The following is a 17,259-nucleotide window of genomic DNA, read 5'->3' as shown; positions in this document are numbered from 1 at the left end:
CAAGTCAGCAGCTCTAGAATCCTCATGGCCATAGAGAGCCAGGTTTAAAAACTTTACTCTAAACACCATCCTGTGTGTTAGCCACAAAAAACACTCCTCCTGTCACATTTGCAGCAGCAGCACCCCATAGAGTGTAGCAGGGTGAAGTGTACTGGAGCTCTGGTGTCAGTAAGAGTTGATTTTGGAGAAACTTGCTGACTCTTGTGTCTTTTCCCTCCACCCTATTTGAATTTTGCAGCTGACTTCGGGTTCTGTGCCCAGATCACTCCTGAGCAGAGCAAGCGCAGCACCATGGTGGGCACGCCGTACTGGATGGCCCCGGAGGTGGTGACACGGAAAGCTTACGGGCCCAAAGTGGATATCTGGTCCTTGGGGATCATGGCCATCGAGATGATCGAAGGAGAGCCACCCTACCTCAATGAGAACCCCCTGAGAGTAAGCACGTGCTCTTCTCCTCTGGTCTTCACTAAGCTGTTGGTGGAACTGAGTCATGTGAATCCTCCAGTGTGATTTCATCACCTCCAGCCCCGTCTAACTCAAACGATGCTGTGGCCTCCTTAGATGTCATAGTGAGAAGATTGAGATAGCTTAGTTAAAAGCCATGGTTTGCTCTAGGTATCAGAGGTGTGGGTTCTTCTGTGAGTTAGATCATGCGCACTCATCATTTCCCACTTTCTGGGGTGCTGAAGAGGCAGATGTTTTACCTTAAAGCAACAAAGCAGTCATGTCTTCAAACTTTCTACCCCTGTGTATGATAGAATTCTCCTCTGAGCAACCTGGTGTAGTGGAAGGTTCCCTGCCCATGGCAGGGGTATTGGAACTAGGTGATCTTTAAGGTCCCTTTCAACCCAGTCCCTTTCAACCCAAACCATTCTATGTTTCTGTGATTATATTCAATTCTGTTGTAGTAGGAATTTTTCCCTACGGGCAAATTCTTCCTCCTTGCATGCTCCAAGTAAAATTCAAAGTGTAATAAGCCTTTAGGACAGGGCTTTAGCCTCCTGATGTCTTTCCTTTGTTTAATTATTAACAAATGGAGATATGCTGTCAGGATGTAGGGACATCACTGCTCTTAATATAAGCTAGGTTTATGGCTTTTTCCCCAGTTACATGGGTTGGAGGGATCTAGAAAAATTCTGTTTAACTTTTTTTTCCCATCTCTTGCAACAGAGGGGATTTTTGGGACAAAGGTGTAGCAACCAAGAAGACTATAAGGAATAAAACAGTGATGAGTTAAAGTAATAATATTTTGGCTTCATTTAACTCAATTTATGCCAATTCCCAGGCTATCAGACTGCTCCTATGGGATGTGTTGTGTGATGTGCTCAAAAAGCCTGTATATTAACAAGTCTCTGGCAGATTTCTGTTTCTCTTGAAAATGAATCCAGGAAGTTTCACACATGAAATCCTGAAATGGATGAATTTTCAGTCTCTTGATTCTCAGAGGAGGATGTATATGAGTGCTTTATCCCCAAGCAGCAGCAAAACTGCTTTTTTCCTGCAGGAAAGATGCCCAAGGGTCTGCTGAACATTCTTTGTAAGGACCCAGCTGCATCTTTATAGTGGTGATGTTTTAGGCCTTATGCACTCAAGCAGAGTACCAACAGAAAAAAAATCTCTTCAATCAGGGTTACCTTCCATGAGTCATTACAGGAGTAATGATAAAATTGTGCCAGTTAACTTCCCTGTGTAAACAGGGTCTGGAATGTTGTTTTTGTCCTTGTAATCTCTTGAGAGGGCTGCAGGATCCAAACCCAGATTACAAGGGTAAAACAATAAAGGATTGGATCTCATCCACAAAAAATTAGGGTTGGCTGGCAGCTATTCTGTTTGCTGAAATGTAGCCATTGATTAGTGACCCTGATAAGGTGGGGTTTTTTCCTCCCTATTGAACTGTGGGGAGGGAGAGGAGAAATGGGTGTCTCTAATGCAGAGATGGAATCTAATCTTCATAACCTCCTGTTTCCTGGGTGCTTGTTTTTGTCTCAGGCCCTGTATCTCATTGCTACTAACGGGACTCCAGAACTGCAGAATCCAGAAAAGCTTTCGCCCATATTCCGAGACTTCCTAAATCGCTGTCTTGAAATGGACGTGGAAAAGAGAGGCTCTGCCAAAGAGCTGCTACAGGTAGGTGGTGGGGAGCAAGACTGGAACAATATAATCACACAATCCTGAGTGAGGCCAGGCTTAGGGATGAGATCTTGTTTGAGGTCTTAAATACTGCATCAGCTGAAAGCACAAGGTAAGGTAACCTCTCAGGGGAAAAAGGCAACTGAAAACCACAGCCCTCAAAGAAAAATCTATAATAAAGAGATAAGACTGCTCTCTTTCCCGTACTGGCTACTGGCAGCAGCTGTGCAGCATGTTCTTGTGTCCAAACTCAAACAATGGCTGTGTCCCAGGCCTGCCAGATGCTGAGCCCTCTGATTCCCATGGTTTCTTCATGTGGCTGGCCATGACATCTGTGTGTGTTGTCTTGTCATACTTGTTCCAATTTGGACAGCAGGAAGGCTTCTAGCTATCAGATATTCTGGCTGTCTCCTTTTGGGAGGAGGGATCAAGAAGCTTTTTGAAATGTTCATGGCTTCAATTAACTGGAGCAGTTCACTTTTACTACATTTTTCCTGATATTACTCCTTACAGAGGTGACGGGACAAAGCTTGTGAGATATCATAATTATAGAATGGCTTGGATTGGAAGGGACCTTAAAGATCCTCTGGTTTCACTTCCCCAGCCATGGGCAGGAACACCTTCTACTAGATCTGGCTGCTCAAAGCCCTATCTAACCTGGTCTTGAATAGTTCCAGGGATGGGGTATACACAGCTTCTCTGGACAACCTGTGCCAGTGCCTCGTCACCCTATAATCACATATTTCACTGAAAACCTGTTGTCTAAGTCTGAACTCACAGTGAAAGTTGAGGACCAAGCTGCCAGGATTTTTATCAACATGGATGAGAGGAATGTTTTGTGCGTTCTTTCTATCAAATTTGCCGTGAGTGTAGAATATGTAAGTCTTTATAAAATAGATCTGTGATCAGGAACATTCAGACCTTAAGTATCTGACAGTTTCCATTTTGTTTTCCTTTCTCTCCACTAATTTGTGTAGTGGGCTCAGACTTGGACGTGTTGCTGCCTTCTGTAACTATAATGAAACATAAACGTCTGACAGTATGGTAGTAACTGAAAGATCATTTTTTCTTCTGTATTTTTCAGTCCTAAAATATCAGAAAGAAGTTATGTTCTGTTCCTTGGAGCAGGAGAACATTCTGACTGTAACACTTCAGCCTGTTCTTAACTACCTTGTTACCTCTGAATTTTTACTTTTTTTTTTTTTCTTTCTCTGAAGCATGTTGCCTTGAATGATTGATCCCTTCTGGTGCTAAGAAGTCTTGTGGTTTATTGTTGCTTTTTTTTTCAGAACACCTTGTAGACTTGCCCTTCACTCTCACCTGAGAGCTGTTTTGATAATCAATATTGTTTTATTTAAAGAAGAGCACCTATATAGGAGACTGGTGTTGTGTTGCAAGCTCTTTGCTGCTATCCCAAATTTCAGCTGCTTTGCAAATTTCTGATATCTGGTAGAAGGCCAAGGCAGTGCTTTCTCCAGACCTGTGACAAGGGGGAACACGGAAATGAGAGGCGATTCCTGCATGGAGCCCTCTCTCTTGTGTCTGAAACACATGGGTTGACCTTCTTTCACACTGGATTTCACTATGGGTTTTACAGCTTTATAATTCCCCAGGGAATTTGCTGAGTTTTGTTTGATCTTGAACATATGCAAACCTTGGATAATTTAGCATGTGTTGGGCGGAAATCACTTCATCACTTCAGGCAATCCCCAGAGTTTTGATAGAAATCAGAGCTTCTGGATTCATGTGTTCAGAGACTAGAGTAGGTCCTTAGATTTCATATGGGTTTAGGTGAAAATGCTTAAAATAGCCACTTCTGGGGCATGTTCTGAAAAATCTAACAATTTTTCTTTTTGTTTTGTCCTAGCACCAGTTTTTGAAAATTGCAAAGCCTCTATCCAGTCTCACTCCTCTGATTATTGCAGCTAAAGAGGCAGCCAAGAACAACCATTAAAGTGGTGAAGTCAACACAGTCATCACATCAAGACTTTTAGATGTCCATTTCTGAGACTGAGTTACTTGCCCTTCTCCCCTTCTGCTCCTTCTTCACAGGGGTGTTCTTAAAACTTTGACTCGCCCTGAAGGGTGGCAGAGGCATGGTTCACTGTGTGTGGAAAGGCACACAACGGGACAGAGCTGATCTTACACAGTGAACTCTCCTTCCATCCTTGTGATGGGGACGAGAGGGAAAGAACATTTTGTATGGGTGAGAAGATCTTTCCGAGAGCATCTGGACCTGACCTACATGTAGTGAAGCCAGTTTTTTTTCATATTTCTTATGGTGTTTATTTTTTAAAATAATGTGGAGCCTTACACCATGTTTATCTCAGTAAATTAAATCTTTTGCTGGCTGCACTTTGCCTGCTTCTGCCAAGCTGCTGTTACACTGTGGAGGCTGCTCTGTGCTTTGGATGACTGGAGGAGGGAAGGAAGCAGGCAGCAGCAATGTGAACAGCTGTCAGCTGAGAGGAGAACGAGGGAGTGGAGGTGCATCCCCCCTGCAGCACTGCTGGATGCTTCGAGGAAGCATGGATAAAGCCTCTGTGTGCTTCCTGCAGCCATTGAAGAACTTAATTCATGGATGATCTCTTTGCCAAATGGTGTGAACTGCCCCCTGCTCCCTCCTTCCCCCTTTAGTGGCAACTCTACTAGTTAAACAAATCGCAAATAATTGTTGTTGTTCTAGGAAACAAATCACAGGAAAAAAATGACAGAGAGCTCTTTTAGGGTTATTTTATCAGTGCTGTGAGGCTATTTAGACATGCTGCCCTGTGTGATTAACAGAGAAGTTACTATTGTAAAGACAAGACTTGTCTGCAAAATATGTTGAAAACTCTTGTTTCGTAGAGCAAGTCCAGTGGAAAACAAACTGATAATGGATGCTGCTTTCTCTGTGGAGATGCGGGGACACAAATTTTTTGAAATTATGGTTTCTTTATGCTACTGATTCCTTGGGTTGCCAATAGTCTGTAAAACAACAGGAAACCTGGAACTACTAGAAGAGGGACTGGTTGTAAACACTGGGCTTATGTTAAACTGTATACTGATTTTTAATAAAGTGACTGCTGCATTTCTTAACTCGGGGATAGAAGAGAGCTGGAGAATTCACTGTCACCAGACACCTGTCATTGCTCATATGGTCACCAGGTATTTGGATGTGTTGGATGAAGTAATTTAACCTTGTTTTTTACCTCTTCTTCTGCAGCCCTTTGGGATAGCAAGTGGCTCCCAAGGGCCACTTTACACACAGTGAAAATGATACAAAAAATGTGTATTGTAACTGTGGGAGCTGCTTTCTCTGTACTGCTTTGGTCACATATGGGGTGAGTTTAAATCTATTCTGGAGTAACCGCTCATCTTTCTGTTGGACAGAAATTCATTACTTCGTGCTGAGACTTGCTGCTGGCTCAGCTTTCCTCCCTGGACTTGGGCTTTAATTAAACATATTTTTCTGATTTGGCCCCACGGTCCATGACAGCTATTACACTAGCTTTACTCTGTGTAGGTACTTTGTAAGTTCCTTTGCTTCTCAGGGGCCTTCTCCTATTTTGTGCTCCAGGGCAGTCACTATTTGACAAAAGGCTGAGAAGTGAAGTCTATTCCCCCAGTTTGCAGCCTCTCTCCCTCTGTGCATGCATTGTTTTTCTCCCAGTATTGTCAAGTTTCCTCTCACAAAGCTTATATCCAAGGATGAATTCCTTGGGCAAAACAGTAGAGCTGCCAACCTGGAAAGGGATATGATCTATTGATGAGCTCATCTGCTTGGAGTTTAGCTGGAGATTGTGGAATGGAAGGCCACTATTCTTGAATAATTCCCTTTGAAAAGGACTTTGTATTCCCTCTGGAAGATGCAGGATGGCATATGTGGGAGGAATGCAATTAGTGGCTAGATCTCTCTTGATCTAAAATCTCATTTGACTGGCAGATTTGACAGTTCACTACTTTTCAGACAGTGCAGGGTTCAATTTGATCCACAATGTGTTTAATGTGTCTGATGTCTCTTTGATTCCCTTCCCCACTCCCTTTTCTGCATCGCACTGAGATGAGAACCTTAATGCAGATGTGCCCTATCTGTAAGCAGGCAGAGGAGTTTATTTTCCTGCAGCAAGATTTCTGCTAAACTTCCCCAAACAAGATAGAAAAGGTTATTTTTATATGTTTTATGTTTCTCTTCTGGATCTTCTATCACATAATGAAAAGGGATCAACAGTGTCTGTTTATCCCTCATCTTACAATGTGCTTCTGTCTCATCAACTTCCACATGGACTCAATCATGCCTGGTTTCTGTTGACTGCTGGAGAGGGATGTTGCCAAAAGTCTTTCTGCTGGGAAAAGCTGCAAGACTGTGCCCATACTTGTGTGTCATCTTGTCCCAGGCTGTTTTGTCCCCTCTTGTGATGGGTGTGTGGGAAAAGGAGGCGATTGCTACAGTGTGCCTAGACCTAGTTTCTAGTTGCCAGATGCATTGTGTTTTTATGTTCTCAGAAAATCCTTAAAAATATTTTTTTTTAAATTGTAATTAGCCTAATCTTAAGAGAATGTGTTTATTTTATTCTAGTTGTTCTGAAATGCATCCTCTCCTCCCCTCTCCTTTTGTGTGAGTCGCCCGGCACCAGCATCTCTGTTGGCTTTTGAAGAGCCCTTCCTGTCTACAGCAAACTCCTGTCTAGAGAGTGCTCTTAAATAGTGACTTTTTTGACTTAAAATCTAATCTCCAGGGCTTATTTTCCAAGAATATTGTTTCTGCTGTTACTTGAAAGTGACTACAACTTGATGGCTTCTTTGGTGCCTTTTTTTCTCCCTAACTTTCTCTTATGCCTGAGTTGAAACCGTTTTTAATCACAGCCCTTAATTATTAATTTTCCTGCTAATATTAAAGTTCTCTCTTCCATATTAGAACATTAAATATTCAATTGTTTTGACTGTTCTTTCAGAAAGCTGATTTCCTTTCTGGGGGATCTCAAGCAATCTTATACCAGAAATAATTTTGTATCCTAAATTTTTCAAAGGGCTTGGTGGAAGGAGAGGATAAAATTCATCTTCTTTTGTTAAACACAGAGAGTTATCTTATTTGAGTATCAATTGGTATTTTCAATAAGACTTTTCCTATGTTTCAAGAATGGGCATTGATTCTTTGTATTACCTTAGCTATTAGGGATTTTTAGGGTTTAAAGGTTTTTTAAACAGACTATTTGACTAATGTCCAAGAGTTTATGTGTGAGAGGGGTATGGAGACCACGTGGGAAGAAGGCAGGTTATTTGGACAACACTCTCAGGCACATGGTGTGATTCTTGGAGTTGTCCTGCTCAGGGCCAGGAGTTGGGCTCAATGATCTTTGTGGATCTCTTCTAACTCAGGATATTCTGTGAGGCTGAGAGTGAAGAGCCAGGACAGGGATAGTGGGCACATCAGAACTAGCTGGTTGCTGCAGCAGTAGCACACCATCCCTGAAATGTCTTCATTGAATAAATGTGTTTTTAAGGAGCATAAATCTGACTGATTTGTTGCTACAAGCACTTCTCTAGGCAGGCATTATGCTCCTACCAAACTGCTTTCCCCTTTTAAACAAAAGGGGTGCAGGGATTTCTCCAGCAAAGGAGGCTCCTTGAGAAAGGAGGTTTCCATGGAGACATTTGCTTGACTTAAACAATCTGGCTAAGGCTTGAGAAGCGGTTTGGTGGGTAGACACCACATCGACACCACTGTTTTTCAAAGCAGCTGGAGTTGCTGCAGTGTTTTGTTGCCAGTTTGATGCCCCTTTTCAGGGGATTGGTTTTGAAAAAGTGCTGAGAGTGAGAAGAGCCTGGTCAGGATTGTGAGGTGTATAAAAGTCTGACTCAGCTTAGCTTAGTGGAGATGTCTGTTAGTATCCTGATCCATCTGCCTCAAAATGCTGCAGGTCAGTGTAAGTAGGGCACATTTACAGCAGAGTACTGTGCGAGAAAAGATTGCAATGGTCTGTAGTAGGTGCTTGCTTTCTTAGAACCCACCCTTCTTGGCTGACAGCAAAATTGGTTCTTACCAGTGTCCAGGAATAATAGTTGTCTGAAGCCCACTCCTAATTGAGAGCATAATCCATTTGTCTGGTGAATGACAACATCTTCAATGTTAAAATTGTTAAAGGTGAGCTGATTATCTGCTCATCTTTCCCCCATAAAACAGTAAGACTTTTTAATTGCTTCTTATTTCAGCTGTAATAGAGAGCCTGTAGATGTATTTTGGGGTCATAAGCCAACTGGATGGAGCATATGTATAATGAATGCTGTAGGACCTCTTAGTTTTTTTGCTAATGACAACTCACAGTGGCAAAGGTGGGACCTTAGAGAAGCAGCTGCCAGCTTTGACAGAGAATGGCCAACAGCAACAAAACTGCAATGCAGATGGGAGCTGGACAAAAACTTGCTGCCAGAATGAGCCTACAGTGAGTAGTGGGAGAGAGACAGAGCTGGTCCAAAGGGTAGGATGAAGCAAAGGTTAATCAATTGCACAGTTGCTGAGGAAATTCAGGGAGTGCCACAGCAGCCTGCTGCATCTCAAGGCAGCAGTGTCTCTGAAGGCGGAGAACAGAAAGGAGCCCGAGAAGGGAAAAGGTGCTGAAAGTGGAGATTGGAGCAGCAATATGGCTTTGAGTCACAGCTCCTGCTTAAGAGCTGGAGCTAATCCAGGAGGTTCACAGAAAAATCACATAATTCAGCTGAGAAGGAAAAGTGGAGCTAGAATGGAGGAGATGGCCTTGATGTACCAAGGAGCTGAAGAGAGAGGCCAGATTTCCTGAATGTGTGAAACGGCAGAAACTAATTTAACACAGGCTTCAGTGGATGACAAGTAGCTCATTCCCTCCTGCCTTGTAGCATCAGTGTCTTGTCTTCTGAGATCAGCTCTGCTTTGGGATCATGTCAGCAGCCACCCAGCTTCGGACCTACTGATTTCTGACTGCAGCTCTCTGCTGTTGGTAGACGCCTTTGTGTCATGTCCCACCTGGAAATATGGAGGCTGTTGCAGTTTTAAAATCTGCTGGGTAATGTACTTCTCCCCATGCTGCCTTGGCATAACTCCTGTACTGTACTGCTGGGTTTGTATAATGTGCCAGGTCAGCTCAGCCATTTTAAAAATAAAAATTGAAACCTGATATAAAACCTTGATTAATTATTTGTTTCTGCTTGACTGCTGTTTCAATGATCCTTGCAGTGATAGTAGAAATGAATGGGGGTGCTTGAAGGAGGGGTTGTGTTTCTCTGACCCATTTTAGCTTAAACAGATCTTATTTGATTGAGCAAATTGACTACAGTAAAATCTGTTGCAGCAAGTGTGACTTTCACCACTTATTTTAACTTGTTTGAACATAGTTAATATTCTGGAGAGCAGGACCTAGAGCACAGCTCAAAGAAGCAGAGAAGGAAGCTTGGATGCTTGTTTTCTCTGCAGATGATGTTCAGTGTCTGAGTGTCTCCTGGTCTCAGGAGGAGGAAATCGGGGTGGGTTTGAGATGGGTATGTGCACTCATCTTCCCAGCATCACTTCTTTGCTTTTAGGGTTGGTGCGATAAGGCTGATGAGAAGAACAGGAATTCATCATACTGCCTGGGTATCCTCTGGCCTGGATGTTTTACTCTGAAGTCTGAAAAGCCCAGCCTGGTGCTGAGAGGTTTCTGAGGTCAGCGCCTGTGGAATGTTGGGGTGAGGAGCAGCAAGAAGCTCTGACATGCTCCCATGAGTCAGCTGGGTGCTGAGCCAGGTTTTAGAGAAGTCACTGAGAGACAAAGGAACACCTTGAATGGGGGACCTGACCAAATAGAAGAAGAAATCAGTTTGACTCCATAAAATCCCCTCTGCCTACAACAGGTACTAGAGCTGAATGCTGCTTTCCATCCATTGCTTCTCCAGGTCTTTTTCAGAAAGCCAGAGGAGATACTCATCAAGTTGTGTTTTACAAAGATGGGGGCCCCGTTGTTTGAGCAAGAGGAATGTTGCAGCTCCACTGGCAGGGATTTGGGGTGTTTCTCTTTGCCATGTTGTGGTAGCATTCCATGCTGGATGTCCTTGTCCCATTAGAGAAAAGAAATATGACTGGGCCAACACCACCTCTCCTTCATAGAATCATAGAATGGCTGGGGTTGGAGCGACTTAAAAGATCCTTTAGTTGCAACCCCCCTGCCATGGGCAGGGGCACCTTCTACTAGACCCAGGTTACTCAAAGCCCCATCCAACCTAGCCTAGAATGCTTCCAGGGATGGGGCATCCACAGCTTCACTGGACAATCTGTGCCTGTGTCTCACCACACTCACAGTGAAGAATTTCTTCCTAATATCCAATCTAAAACTATTTCATTTTGAAGCCATTTCCCATTGCCCTGTCATTCCATGCCTTTGACCAAAGTCCCTGTCCAGCTCTCTTATAGTCCCTTTAGGTACCAGAAGGTCCTCTAAGGTCTCCACAGAGTCTTTTCTCCAGGCTGAATAACCACCCTGCCTCCAATGCTTCATCAAGCAGGGTACCAGGAAAACTTTGCTTAAGGTAATGTATGTTCCCCCAGAGTGCCCCTAAAAATACTACTGGATTGGTGTCTGGTGGCTCTATCCCCTACCCCATGGAGGAGGCATAGTGTATTCTAACTAGCTACCACAATCCATGATTTCTGGGGAGAACTTTATTTCTTGGTTGAGTTGCCCAGTAGTGGATGGGGCATGGGAGGTATTGGACAATGAATGATGGCAAGGTTTTAAGAAATTGTTGATGTTGATTTAGTGAAGTATAACTTGTCTGAAGACTCTTCAGAGCCTAAGGCAGCTCTTCTTAAAGGTACATTCATAATCAAATTTAAAAGCAAACAATTATTGAAGGCCTATTTCATAGCTTAATAGCTGGGGAGTCAATTCTGGATATGGACACAAGGTGATGATGCCTTGTGTTAGATCAGCTTATTTATGGAGATGGGAGAAGGGGAGGAAAGACAGCAAAAAGCTTTGGGGAGCCAGACACAGAAAACTGGCAGCTAAATCCTAGTGGGAGCAGTTATTCTCTGTAACTGAATTATATTTGTTTATTTAGGAGTGAAATGGGGGAATAAGTGGTAAGAGAAGCCATACCCTGGCAGGTGCAACAGAGGTGATGGGCTCTTTATCACATGCTGAGGGACACTGCAGCTCCTCGAGCAGAGGATGCTTTGACTGGGTCCCCTCATTTTCTAGCAGCATGCAGAAGACTTACAAGTTTTGGTTCTCAAGCTCATCTTTGAGGAGGATCTGTAGCTTGAACACGGACAGCAGGTAGTTGGCTAGGCTTGCCCGATCCTTTCTCATTCCTGGGGCTGTGATGCCCTCTCCCGGCAGATGCGCTGAAAAGTCCTTTCCTTTCGTGTTCCTTTTCTGTGAGCAACGTAAAAAGGAACTTTCTGTGTTTCTTTTGGAGGATGCACGCTGAAGGCAGCCGGGGCACACAGGCATGGATAAGAAGATCATCCTGACATGGAATCTTGGAATCTGGTGTCCTGTTCCCTTGTGATCACCCCATGTCCAGCTTTGTTCCTCTCTTAGGTTGCAGCAGTTTTGGTCAGACAAATGTCTCCCCCCAGACCATGGGTTATGTGTGAGCCCTCTGCTCCCATCCCAGCACGGGTCCCTAATGCTCAGCGACTCCCCTGTGCTTCCTCCAGGTCTGGTGGGACTTTCTGCTGGGCCAGACCTGCTCTGACGGGCTGGTTAAGCCTGGTAAAGGAGAAGGGGCTCTGCGCCGCAAAGGCTGGCAGGGCTGAGAGAGGCTCCTGGGCAGAAGCTCCTCCCCTGTGGATGCAGTCGGGTGAAGTGAGCCCCGGCTCATCCCTCATCCCACACCTTGCACCCTAAAGCCACTAACCGGCGTAAATTTGGGGTTAACAGCTCCTGTGGCAGTCAAGGGCATGGTTGTGCTGTCCATGTGTGCAGCTGTAATGGTGTCCAGGGCTCAGGTGTGCCTGGATCATGCTTTGGAGGGCAGCGGGCAGGTAAGAATGCTCTCTTTTCTCACCAGTGGAGAGTTGAAATGCTCAAAGGTGGAGGGGGGAGTGAGTCTTGACTGGCACAGGGGGCAGTGAACTGGGGGGAAACTGTTCCCTCAGTCACACTCCTCTTCATTCTCCAGCCTCATGGCTGCATGAACACTGAGTCCCTAGATGGGAAACATCCACTGCTTTTTTCTATTCCTCACATTTTCTAATCACTTCTCACTCAAGGTCTTTGTGTTTTGTGTCACTCTGAAGCCCCCCCCAGACTTTGGGAACAGCCCAATCCAGGGACACTGAAAATTGTCCCATCTCTTTTGCACCATGAAGAATCCACCAGGTATGCCTAACTCAGGAAGGACCAGCACGAGATGAGTGGTAATGCTGGGACACAGAAAGATGGCAGTGTTCCCTGAGCAGGCACCAGCCAGTTCAGGTCCCCTTGCACAGGGACAGTGGGTTCGGTGCTCCCAAGAGGTGCAGGAACTTTAGGCAATGCCACCACTGGTGCTTGTGTGCTGAGGAAGGGGTCTCATTGATGGTGGGTCCCACTTGCCCATGCCATCCACCATGTGAAGGGTAAGAAGCACCCAGTGAGTTCTCTGGACCTATCCTGGTGATGACAAGTGCCACAATTGTAAGAGCCTGAGTGGTAGGAACCATCTTTGCTAGCCCAAAATGGGACAGCAACTCTGAGTCCCCACAAAACTCTTTGACTGCTCAGTTTTCCAGAGGGTGGTTTATTACCCTGGGATAGTGGGGGATCTTGCTGCAACATCCCTACTGAGGAGAAGCAGAGTGTCCCCATTGCTCTTGAGAGAGGCTCCATCAGGGCAGGGGCTAACGCAGAGCTCCAGGCTCACCGAACAAAGAGGAGGAAGAGGAAGCACAGAATAGCTGCCCATGTGCTTAAGAAACAAAACTCTGAAGTGCTTCACTCCTGAGGTCTGTCACAATCCTCTCTCACCATTTACCACATTACATTTCTTGGACACAGAAAAATTTGGCCAAGGGATGTTTTATGACACCCTTCTCTTCCTCACTGGTCTTTGCGTGATTTTCCCCTCTGGAAGTCCCTTGGCTTCTCAGGGTACATCAAGCTGTGTCCTCCTGGGTGTGCTGCAATCCCCTGATTTCTGGACAAAATGATGCTATTTCTTAAAGGACAGCCACAAACTATGGAAGAGTGAGGACTGTCCCTTTCTCCCTTTAGACAAGGCTGCACCAGCTCCAGCAGCAGCCAGCCCTGCTGTGGGAGAGCGGGTGGCAGAGCTGCTGCAGCAACAGCTGTGAGAGGCAGAGTTTGTCCCCACCAGCTGCTTTGATGACAATATAAAAACTCTCTCCATCCACTCAACACAGCCTGTATTTATGCTTGTTCCTTACAGTCAGGCTCTTAGTATATCTGCCTGGTTCCCTTCCTGCCCACTGAGGGATGTGGCTTTCCCAGAAACGGTGCTCAGAGCCTCTTGTTGAGCCCCAGAACTTGGAAGGACTTGCCTGGAAATTTGGCATGCATGAGGTGCTTTCTTGCGTTTATATTTTTGCTCTTGGTGTATGTTTTGAATTTGGTGGGTTGCATACTCCAGAAGAAACTGCTACGTCTTGGGCTCAGCTGGTTGGACTTTTCACCATTATCCAAAGCCACTGCCGTCCTTGGGAAGGAACAGCAGCATTTCTTGGGAGCAAGTGCATTTGGAAACAACTCTGATCAACCCAAGCAGCCTGTGTTAATGAAGGACAGGTCCCAGGATGCAGGAGCAGGTCCAGGTTTCAACGGAGGCTTGCCAGCATCCTGCTGCTCCCCATTTTCACTGTGCCTCTACTTTACCCTGAATCTCCCCACACCAACACTTTGGGGGGAGCTGATGCTCTCCTTGTTTCTTTTGTGTCGGTGTGTGTGTCAAAGGGTTCAGGCTGGGAGAAGGCAAGAGGACCTCCCAGCCTACCCCTTCCCCTGCAGCCTCATCCTCTGGGGCTTAATGTAAAGTTGACTGGACATCTTTATTCTTGGACATGCTGTGTACTGAAGGGCTGGAGGAGCCTCTGCTCTCCTGTGATGGGGCTTGGAGCTGGCCAGGGTCCCTTTCTTTCCTCTCAGTCCATCCTGTGTGCCTCGAGGGTCTGATATTTCTGCTTTTTGGTGGGATACTACTTGTTGAAAAAAGCAGATGCTGCTATCCCCTGCCTGTGGATCTGAAGCTTGGATCAGTTCAGGCCATTTCCTTCTCCCCCCACCTCCCTTATCATTCCTGGAACTGCCATAAACTGTGCAATTTCTGTCATAGATCTTGTGGGGACATCGTTACCTGCATGAGTCCCTGCTCTGAAATTTGAGCTGTTCCTTGGGCAAATGTGCTGTGTGGGATGGGGGGCATGATGGGGACACACACTGGCCCCTCATGCTGCCAAGGCAGTGTGTTGTGAGAGGACAAATGAACCAGGGTGAGGAGGACTTAGGGTGGGAGGGTGTGAACATTTGTTCATTACCCAGCAAAAACCTTCATGATGTGGCTGGCAGCTGGGCAGGGACACCATCTCCACTTCTATTTGTGCCATTTTTGCCCTGGGTTGATCTTCTCTTGACACAGAGGCAAAACTCACTGGGTTCCATGCTGACCTGCCCTGCTCTCCCCTTGGAGAGGATTTGTACAGCACCAGTCCCTTGCAGATATTTCCTTTATGAACTCATAATCTCCAAGGCTGGCCTTGCTGGTGGCAGGGCTCCGGCAGATCCTTGCTTGCCTTTATTCTCAGTTTCTGGCAGGTCTAGGACAATGAATGGAACACTGGGTGAGGATTTTGTGCTTGAGATAAGCTGGTGAACTCTGAGCTGAAAATACTGAAGCCAGAGCAGTATCTGCCCAGCTGATCAGTCCTTTGCCAGGTGTTTGGAGAGCAAATTGATGCTGAATTCTTTGCCTCTCTATACCTGGAAGAAAGCAAAACCATAGAAATATTTTAGGGCAGAGAATAGAGATATATGGAGGTTTGGGATTTTTTTGTTTGTTTCTGGTTTTTTTTTTTTCTTTTTTCTTTTTTTTCTTTTTTTTTTTTTTTTTCTTTTTAGGAAGTAAGACTGTGGTAGTGCTTTTAATAAGTCTTTTCGTTTTCAGCCTCTTACCTTCACTGAAGGAGACTCAGTGATAATGTTGCTAATGTTGCTCAACCCTGTCCCTTTACCTTCATGTAACTCTTGGGGTTCATCCACACTGTGAAGCTGGAAGAATGGCAGCCTGAATAGGGATGATGGTGAAGGCCCTTCAGAACTTATTTTTGGGGAGTTGCTGACCCTGCTACTGTCTACAAAGGCAGAGCAAAATGCTCTGGCTGTCTGTGCTTTCCACTACTCCTTAAGTCTTCCGGGCCACCCCCGTGCCATGCTTCCCCTTGTCTTGGACCTTCAGGACTTCAGTGTGGCCTCGTGACAAAGCTGGGCTCAACACAGCCCAAATACGTAAGGAGAAAAATCCAGTGGATCAACTCAGGAGATTAAAACTGCAGGGTACCTGGAAAAGCTGCTGCTTCCTAAATCTCATTAGTGCTACCAGTCTTCCTAATCTCACCCTTTCCTGCCCTATTTATCAGATTTCCAGGAATTTGTTCATAAAGCAACTAATTTTTCTGGAGGCTCACACACAGTCCCATGCATTTTTACTCCAGACAGCTAAGTGCTAGCTGGAGAGCCACCAGCAACAGAACCACCTGCTTCTACCTTCATGTCTTGTGGTTCTTGCATTTATTTAATTCCAATTCTCCCAGTTTCACAGGAAGAGTGATGTTATTTTAGGACCAAGTGCTAAGGAAAGATTAGCAAGGCTGTTTTAAAGTGGAACTCTTCTATGCCTTCTGCTCATCGTTAAGTTTCGGAGGGAACCAGGCTGTCATCTCTATAGCTCAGCTTCTAATGAAAAGTTTATCTTTGTAAAGTGAACTGCACAAAAAGTGCTGGACCATCCTTTCTGCCCATTCTTGCTCTCTCTGTTTCCAAGGGTAGTTTGCTGATTTTGCTTTTGAGGGACTCCCTCATCTGTCTTTACATCTAACAAGAAAAACCCCAATGTGGGAAACCACAGGGATGGAAAAACTGTACCAGTGATGTTTTAGAGAGCCCTCCAGGGCTGGAGGGGATGTTTGTTTAGCTTCCATTGCAGTCAAGAGCTTTGATGGAGCAGGAGGAGTTGCATGAGGTTGTGTAGCTTCTTATCCTGAGAAACTTTATTATGGGATTTTGCCTCTCTGAAAGCCCAGGGTGCATTGGAGGTTACAAAATCCAACCTGCTTTTGTTGTACAGACCTGTCCCCTCTCCCCTTCAAAGGAAGTTATAACTCTAATAGGATTTAGATATTAAAGCCCAAAACCATGCAAAACCCCAAGTAAAATAAGCAGTTTTGCATCCGGGGTTGCTCAGAAATCTGGTGTACTGAATTCCTGCCTGGGGCTTACAATTGTGGAAAATATTTTCACGGAGGAAGTTTGGGAGTTTTAATTCTGAGAGTCAGCGATGACACATCTTCCTCAGATCTCCTTTGGGATATTTCCTCAAACCCCATCCTTTTGACACTTAATTCCACCAAGGTGGGATGTGAACACCAACCTCTCTTATTCTGGGTGGGCAAGGGATAAATTAATCCATCCCAGGTTTGTCCCCAAGTCGCGGGTGTCTCCCAGAGCCATGCCGTGAGCAGCCGTCTGCGCCCCATGGTGAGATTTTAATTTCTCTAGTTTTGGGGACTGAATTTATTAAGCCTCCCCTGGCCCCTCCTCCCGTGGGAGGGACGGCTCCAGCAGCCTGTCTAATACCGGGTGTCACCCGGCGGTGCCACCATTCGCATCCCGGAGTGTCACAAGCCGGGGACGCAGCAGCGGAAAGCAAAAATCATCCCTCCATGTGCGTGACGGCGCGGTGAGTTACCTCCTCCCTCCGAACTCTCGGAGATGCTCCTGCCTACTGGACTTCACCCCTGCCTCCTCTCCCTGCTTGCCTTGGAAGTTAGCACCGAGCTGGCCAGATTTTTTTCACTTTTCCTTTGTTACCCGTGGGTGTTTGAGCGTGTTGGTCGGGATGCGACAGCGGGGACTGACCCGGCTCCCGCCTGGGCTGAAGAGAGAAACGAAGCGCAGGGAGCCGGAGAACAGGGAGAAAGGATAA

At 45.5% G+C, this 17,259-nt stretch overlaps 2 protein-coding genes across 22 annotated transcripts in view; both read left to right on the top strand.

The window, feature by feature from the left end:
- The window catches only part of PAK1 (p21 (RAC1) activated kinase 1), a 72,346-nt gene extending 66,761 nt beyond the window's left edge, over positions 1 to 5,585 (top strand). For all 21 annotated transcript variants that reach the window (XM_021533942.3, XM_021533938.3, XM_021533932.3 and 18 more), the window contains 3 exons: positions 239 to 435; positions 1,990 to 2,127; positions 3,998 to 5,585. In XM_021533942.3, the coding sequence (XP_021389617.1) occupies positions 239 to 435; positions 1,990 to 2,127; positions 3,998 to 4,084 (422 nt within the window). In that variant the 3' untranslated portion in view covers positions 4,085 to 5,585. The remainder of the gene's footprint in view (positions 1 to 238; positions 436 to 1,989; positions 2,128 to 3,997) is intronic.
- Positions 5,586 to 16,906: 11,321 nt separating this feature from the next.
- The window catches only part of GDPD4 (glycerophosphodiester phosphodiesterase domain containing 4), a 37,486-nt gene continuing 37,133 nt past the window's right edge, over positions 16,907 to 17,259 (top strand). The window contains exon 1 of the mRNA XM_021533931.2: positions 16,907 to 17,013. The gene's annotated coding sequence lies outside the window, so the exon portion shown is untranslated. The remainder of the gene's footprint in view (positions 17,014 to 17,259) is intronic.

This window comes from Lonchura striata, chromosome 2 (genome assembly GCF_046129695.1).
Source record: "Lonchura striata isolate bLonStr1 chromosome 2, bLonStr1.mat, whole genome shotgun sequence".
NCBI classification, from domain to species: domain Eukaryota; kingdom Metazoa; phylum Chordata; class Aves; order Passeriformes; family Estrildidae; genus Lonchura; species Lonchura striata.
Note: the sequence above shows the minus strand (reverse complement) of the source record. Positions and strands in the feature narration are given on the sequence as shown.